The sequence below is a fragment of the Galeopterus variegatus genome, unplaced genomic scaffold (assembly GCF_000696425.1).
Source record: "Galeopterus variegatus unplaced genomic scaffold, G_variegatus-3.0.2 Scaffold6116, whole genome shotgun sequence".
Classification (NCBI taxonomy): domain Eukaryota; kingdom Metazoa; phylum Chordata; class Mammalia; order Dermoptera; family Cynocephalidae; genus Galeopterus; species Galeopterus variegatus.
Window position 1 is genome coordinate 45,490 of NW_007732227.1, and position 8,293 is coordinate 53,782.

Here is an 8,293-nt window from a genome sequence, read left to right on the forward strand (position 1 = left end):
ATAAGAGGCTATGTCAGCATGTGTGATGTGAAAGAAAGTGATCTGAATGAAAAGTCCATCATGAGAAGACAAGGGTGCTGAATTCTGCTTGCAGAAGGAATAGCCAGTGTGAAACTACCGCTGACTAAAAGAGAGCTAATTTGGGGGAAAAGTGGGATAGGGGTTATGGGAATGAAAATTGCAACTTAGTAATTGGTACCTTTGATAAATACAAGTAGAGATATTTGAAATTTGTGTCTAGAGTCCAAATGAGGATTCTGACCTGAAGGTAAATGCTTTAGTCTTTAGGATATAGATGGTAATTTACACCATGTATTAGGACAAAATCATTAGAGAGAATGAGAAAAAATTGACCCTGGGAGCAGGTCTGCAAAGGGTAAGAGAGGAATATAGACACTTGAAAGAGTCAGAGGTAGGTGGAAGATCAAGAGATGAGGAGTCACAGGAAAAAGTGGTCATCAGGGGGAAACTACTGCTGAGAAGTCCAGTGAGGCAAGAATGAGACCCATTAAGCTGGAGGATTCGGAGATCTTTGGTAAAATCAATGTGAATCATTTCTCCAAGGAGATGGACTTCCAAGTTAGACTAGAGTGAATAAATAATGGCAAAACAGAGGCAGCAAATGCCAATAACTTGTGTATCTGTGAGTGGGAGGAGGGAAAGCAATAGCCAGAGAGGAAAAAAGAGGTCAGGTGAGGTTTCATTTCTTTTTTTTTTATTTTAATTTTTTTTTTCTTAGATGGGATGTTTTAATGATGATGGGAAAGATCCAGTGGAGAAGGACAGAAGGAAGGAGGGAGGAAAGAAGGTAATGGAAGGGAAAGGAAGGGAGAAAGAGATTGTGCAAGTGGACTAGATTAAACACACGCACACACACACACACACACACAGAATTAAAGGGTCTTGTCAAAGATATTTTTACAAAAGGGTTATCTTTACTTATGTTCCTAATTCTAAGAATAACAACTTTTTTTTAATGGTTGAGTTTTTCTGGACTAGATCAATTATCCCAAGTTTAGTGTATAAAACCAAAATTGCTGTGACAAATGCAGTTTAAGTGAACAAAAACAGTTTCCTAAAGTATTCATTCTAACATTAAATCCTTAAAAAATACTGTTTCACAGTTTCAAATCAAGATTTCTTGAAAATATTTGTATTAGTTTTCTATTGCTGTTTAACAAATTATCACAAATTTAGCAGCTTAAAACAAAGCCCATTTTTTAAAATTTATTTTTTAAATTGGCAGATAAAATTTTATGTATTTACCATGGACAACATGATTTTTTTTAAAGCACATACGCATTGTAGAATGACTAAATATAGCTAATTAACATATATGCATCACTTAACATAGTTATCATTTTTGCAGTGAGAACACCTTACATCCATTCTCTTAGCACTTTTTCTTTTTCTTTCTTTTTTTTTTTTTTTGCTGCTAGCTGGAATGGGGATCTGAACCTTTGACCTTGATGTTAAAACACTGCTGTAACCAACTGAGCAAACCAGCCAGCTCCTTTCTTAGCATTTTTAAAGAATACAATACATTGTTACTAACTATAGTGGAAAACATTACATTAAGTGAAATAAAGCAGGCGCAGAAAGACAAATACCATGTGATCTCATTCATATGTGGGATTTTAAAAAGTTGATCTCAAAAGGATAGAGAGTAAAATGGTGATTACCAGGTGCTGGGTGGTTGAGGATAAGGGTGGGGGTTGGGGAGATGTTCGACAAAGGATACAAAATTTCAGTTAGATAGGAAGAATAAGTTCAAGAGATCTATTGTAGATCATAGTTCATTAAGTCAAAAGTCTGGGCATGGCATGGCTGGGTTCGTTGCTCAGTTTCTCTCAAGACATAAATCAAGGTGTGGGGTTCGTGTACTCTTTGAAGCTCACATGGTTGTGGCAGGATTCATTTCCTTCTGGTTGTAGGACTGAGGTCCCTGTTTCCTTGCTACCTGTCAGTCAGAAGCTGATCTCAGTTCTTGGAGGCCAACTTCATTCCTTGCCACCTGGCTCCCTACATTTTCAAAGCTAGCACTGGAAATTTTTCTTGTGTCCCTCCATGGTTTTGAATCTCTCTTGCGAGAAATAGACTAGTCCATGTTAGGGACTCATCTGCTATGGAAGATACTCTCCCTTTCTTAACATGAAATGTGTCATGTAACATAGCCTAATCCTGGGAGTGACTATCATATCATATTCACATGTCCCAGTGATTGTACTGGACAAATACAATAAGGTACAAAGATTTGGGGGGCCATCCTAGAATTCTGCCTACCACACTATTAACAAAAATCAGTATCATGCAAAATTTTATTGCCCTTCTAAGCAGATAGAAACTTTAAAATGGTAAGATAAAAACTATGCATAATTATAGTTTAAATCTTATGCTAATTTACAGCTAACTTGTATGAAAATACATATTGCTATCTGAAGTATCAAACAGAGTGTGTTATGCTGTCCTAAGCACTTATTTTCTCTCAAAGTTTCTACTATTGAGGGCTGTAGCTTTTGTCTGTAAAACTTAATTTTAATCTATATTAAGTTTAAAATATTTAGGACTTGTGACTACAGGAAAGGGAAAAAGAGTTCGTGAAAATGTCAGCAGGTTTCAGATGTGTTATCTGAAAGATGGAGGTTAGGGAACATGTCCCCATTTGTTTAATTTGCATTTATCAGAGCCAAACACTGAACCTGGCACAGTGTAGATCTCAAGTATGTATGAAATTGACTGTTGATATGGACAGTTTCTAGTTGTTCACATCATCAAAAGATAATGATGCATTTTAGAAGACCATGTGAATGAATAGATTGATGATTTGTAACTGTCAGGGTCAGTGCTTTGTCATCCAAGTAAATTTCCAGTTAATGCCAGCAATTTGTTTTTCCCCTAGACTTAAAACCATGTACTACCACATTCTATTTCTTTCCATGCTGTGCTAACCACTTGCAGAGTGACTTTGTGAAAAACACACTTTTAAAGTTTCCTCTTCTCTTAAGAGCGAATCTTCCTACCTCTTGGGAATTTGGGGTGGAATAATTAAACAATAATGTGAAGTGTGAAGGTGTTGGGTGTTTTGTTCCCTCTGAGAGCGTGCCTTCCTCAGAGCTGAAGAGAATAGTGCCAGATTGGCAGCTTTTGATTCCAAAGGAGAAGGTAATCTTTCTTCCTGACAGAACCATCCCTTCGTCAGGCCCCTGCCCAGTAGCTGCAAGAAAATGAAACTACTTTTGTTTTGTTTTTTTAAGCACAAGCATAACAAAAGAGAAATTAAGTTGAGGAATTTATAAAAGACAACAATTCATTCTGCTTAAAAAAGACCTATATATATTTCAAGACATATAAAATGAGAAATGTTCTAGCTGTATGTGCACTTAACTTGACATTTCACTCATTGAAGGTAGTCAATGTAATGCTGAAACACCCTTCTAAAGCATCCCCTTTATTCAAGTGCATTATATTATTTCATATTCTAGAGGCTTATCTATTAATGAATTAATAATGAGTGCTAGGCAAGCCGTTCCTGATGCTAATTTCAACCCTAACATAGCAGCCTCTTTCGGAATAGTTGAGGCTTATGTGCTTTCTCATTCCATCATCTGCTGCTTAGGTATACGATACACAGAATGTATCCTCAAAATAAATTACCTCGTTCATCCATTCACCAAATGCCTAGTGTGTGCCTACTGTGTGTCTAGCACAGAACTAGGTGCTTGCATAAATAAACAAAAAAGTGTCTTCTCTGGTGACATGTACAGAAGCAAATGCATAAGAAGGACAGGGCGAGGGCAAGCAAGAAGCAGCAAGAGACCAAGAGATGGAAGAGGAGTGAGTGAAAGAGAGAGTGGTAGCAGAGGAGGTTTTTAAAGGCTGTGTAGGGCACTGAAAAAACTTTGGCTTTCACTCTCAATGAAATGGGTTTCTGAGAAATGGCATGACCTGAGTTATGTTTTAAAGAATCACTCTAACCAGTTTGTTAAGAATAGCATGTTGGGAGCAAGAATGTGAGTAAATGATACTGCTGGAAAGTGCCGCAGAAGTCCAGAGCAGAAACGATGATGGCTTGGCTTAAACCAGGGTGGTAGCTGGGAGGGATCGGATTCTCGCTAGATGTATTCTAAGGCAAAACAAATCAGGAACAACCCAGTAGTATGAAACCCAGGTTTTCCTGCCATGGGGGTTATACCTTCCCAGATCTCTCCCAGCATACACATATTAGTCACTCCTTCATGCTACTTCTGCAGTCTGGCAACTCACATGCCTAGGCTTCAGGAACCATGATGCTCTGAGGCAGAACGAGATCTTCATTCACATCAGAATAAGGCCCAGCTCCTGAGAAACTATTTCTTGTCCCAGCATCTAATTCTTCCACACTAGAGATTCCCACTTTCAAACTCACATGGAATCATTAGAGAGAATGCGAATGATCAATGCATTTCTCAAGGTTTTGGTTATTCAGTCTTAAATAATTATACGTCACAGTCTGATATTGACTGATTCTGTCCAAGTTTAGATTCATTTATGTTCATGGAGGTCCCTCTTCCAGCATCTGGGGGAAATGAGGACTGGATGGATTTTCTGTAACCTTCAGGGTCTCAGTTTCACTCTCTTTGAATAATTGCTAAATAAGAACCTATATCTCCCCAGGAACAAACAATAATATACAGGCATAGGACAATTTAAATACATAAAGGGGAAAGGGACAAATCTTCCAAAGAAACTATAATAAAGTCCATGGAAATGTAGTTTTTGTCATTCTATATTATTTTTTTTGTTTATTATTGACACATAATTGTACATATTTATGGGGTAGAACATGATGTTTTAATACAAGTACACATTGTGTAATAATCAGGTCAGGGTAAATAGCATATCAATCACCTTAAACATTTATCATTTATTTGTTTAGTTTTTGTTTCCATTTACTTATTTTTTTTAATTGACACATATTGATTGGACATATTTATGGGGTATAGAGTTATATTTCAATACATGTATACAAAGTATGATAATGCTAGGGTAATTAGCATTTTTTTAAGCAATTTATACCTAAGTTATCTTAACAAAGAAAAAGATTAAACTTAGAGTTATATTTCAATACATGTATACAAAGTATGATAATGCTAGGGTAATTAGCATTTTTTAAGCAATTTATACCTAAGTTATCTTAACAAAGAAAAAGATTAAACGCAAATTAAATCTGATTCAATCACTGTGCTTCAGTTTTTTTCCCAAACCAGAGGTTATTACTGGCTTTATGCTTATATAACTCAAAGGCCTATTACAGAAGATTACAAAACCAAAGAGCGGGCTCCACCAAAGATGAATCAGACAGCTACCTGCTGAGGGGAAAAGAGAGAAGAATTCCAGTGAAGCTTCAAAATTAGCTGTTATTTTGGGTAGCTTGCTCTCCACTGAGAGCAAACATTTCTGGAGAGCCCGTTAGGCACGGGCACTTTACATGGCCAATCTTCATAACATTCACAACAACTCTGTGAGGCAGAGATTATTCTCTTCATATCTCAGGTGAGAAAGCTGAGAGTCAGAGGGCTTGAGTAATTTTCCCAATGTCATAGAGCTAAAAAATGGTAGGGACAGAATTTGTACTTAAGTCTTTGTGATTCCAAACACCATACTTTTTCTACCACACCATGTGATTTCTTCTAAGTGGGCAGTCAGGACCGAAGTAGCTTAAACAGTGCTTGGTAAGGGAAAGGCAAATTGGTATTATTCCAGTAGCCAACAACATAATTTCAAAAGAAAGATGTTTGTGGTTGTTTTGAAGATAAAAACCTTTGCATAAATAAGGCAGGAAAATTTATGATAAAACATAAAGTGTGTCTTTCACTTGCCCTGGATAAAGCAATCATTTAAATAGATGGATGCTTACGCTTTTTTGTGTTTTAAAAGCGTTTTCTTGTCTTTACCATTCCTGCACAGAAACTTTCCACCAAGTCTGGAACATTTACTAAAAGGAGCCTAGAAATACCAACATCATAATGTTCTTTTATTTTCCTTGATCGGTGACAAATTTCCACCTGGGATGATAAATATATTTTTAAACAAATAGCTGTTGGAATGAATCAATGGTTTAAAAAAATTACATATTTTTTCCCAAGCATAGCTAACATATATAACCTTGGTCTGAGTATACAGGCCTGTATATATTTGAGACATACTATGTCTACTGGCATTGCCAATTTTCATTTCCATAATCCTTTACTTTTAATTGGAAACAAACATATTCCAGATAGGAAAAATCCTTTGGAAATTGTACTGACAGTAAATCATCTTTTGCTGTTTTCCTTGTGCTGATCTGCAAAATACTAGTAAGCTATGAGGGAAAAAAAAATTCATGGTCCTAACATTTGGAGATTCAGCATTTTTTTTATCTGTTTGGATATTTTCAGCCAGTATGTGGATACTAAAATGTCTCAAGTGTCTTTTAGTGAGAAACTCAAAATTTACTTGGTCATAGAATGTCTGTCCCTCGCCTTTTTTTTTTTTAAAATAATACTTTGTGGAACAAACTTTGGCAAATGTTGGTCTGAGAAATATATTGGTAGTACAAATTTGAAATATTGTTCTGGCAAATCCATGAAACTAGCCATGTTTAGAATATGGGGCTATATAAATATAAAAATGTTATAGTTTAATTTTAAAACTGCATTTAATTTTAACTTAAGCTGATAAATTTCTTCCCCATTTTTTTTTTTTTTTTTTTACTGGTAAGGGGATGGCAATGGTGTGGCCTGGTGTGGTCTGCACCATGCTCAGCTAGTGAGCGAACCGGCCATCCCTATATAGGATCCGAACTCGCGGCCTCAGCGCTACCAGCGCCGCACTCTCCCGAGTGAGCCATGCGGCCAGCCCCTTCCCCATTTTTGAGCTTTTAAGATAGGCATGTTTCTTGAGGTGTTCCATCTCCTAGAAATTTAAATGAACATTGTTGGCCAAATGGAGCTCAGCTGTGTCTAACTTGGTGGGTGTGTCTAAGTGGAAACAAACAGCAGTTCTTTCTATACAGATGTTCAGCTCCTACTATCACATGAAGAATAAGCTGTGTAGAATTCGATGTTAGAATGGCCACATACTTGTTCATTGCTCTGTGATGGTTAGATATTTTAGAAACTCTGGGAAATAACTGTCTAGGTTTTTTTTTTTTTTTAAAGGTAGACCATGGACATGAGTATTATACAGTGCTGATTTAGTCAGTTATTTAGTTACTTATTTTAGTTTGCTGGACCAAGTCGAAGAATCTTGATGATTATCAGATTCTGAAAGGCATCTGATTCTCTGATTAGTGATATGATTAAAGTATTCTAACAATGGAATTCAACTCTGGAGTTTTGAAAAAATTATGCTGGAATACTTCGTTTGTAAGAGGCTCCTTAGGTAATTCTGATATATACTTGACTCTTTCTAAAAACCCTTTTCTAGATTAAAAACACTTAAATTCTTATTTGTTGATAGAAGTAAAAGTGGACTGAAAGGTTAGAGTAGGCATGCAAATATGGCAACTCTGTAAAATCATAGACTTGTATACTCCATTTTTTTTTTTACAGGATTATCACAAAACCTAATAAGTAGTTTGAGGACCTAGTTATCACTCAATAAAATTTGGTGAAACAAAACAAAACAAAAAAACACAAAAAACTGAATTAACTAATGAGTGACTGGTGGCAACTGGCAGTGTTTTCTAACCCCTTTGAACAGAAATGAGAGGTTCATAATAAAGTGTCTGTCAAGAATAACTTCAGATTCTTAATTGGCTCATGATTGTTTTGACTGCGGACTCCAGATTTTTATAATAATCAATGTGAGAAAATGCACTCATTTACATGTGGTTATTTCTTGTACTCAATGGCATGATTAAATTTTATTAAGGTTTTCTTTCATTAATACTTTGTTATCCATATAAATTCCTTTTGTGTCAGTGACAATCACTCATTCGTAGCCAAAGGCACAATGCTCCTTCCTCCCAAATTAAATTGTGGCATGATATAATCAATCTTGATTTTAAGTAATGGTGCCTGTCTTGCTATTTTTTTTTCAGCCAGCTATTGCAAGCCCTGATATCATGTTTATTAAAATTCACATTCCATGGGACACACTGTGCAAGTATGCAGAGAGGCTGAATATCAGGATGCCCTTCAGGTACTTTCAAATTTTATTTTATTCTAACTCAGTTTGTATTAAGATGACTCTGTCTCTTGCAACACCTTACAGAAATAAATGTAACCTTTTCTAGAGAGAAAATGCTTTGTCTTCTAAAATTAAGGTTATC

The 8,293-nt window shown here is 36.0% G+C and overlaps 1 protein-coding gene across 1 annotated transcript in view; it reads left to right on the forward strand.

The window, feature by feature from the left end:
- Window positions 1–8,293, forward strand: part of LOC103605841 (anoctamin-3-like) — a 65,093-nt gene that overhangs the window by 8,227 nt on the left and 48,573 nt on the right. Inside the window, exon 2 of the mRNA XM_008590456.1 lies at window positions 8,063–8,163. Coding sequence (XP_008588678.1) covers window positions 8,063–8,163 — 101 coding nt within the window. The remainder of the gene's footprint in view (window positions 1–8,062; window positions 8,164–8,293) is intronic.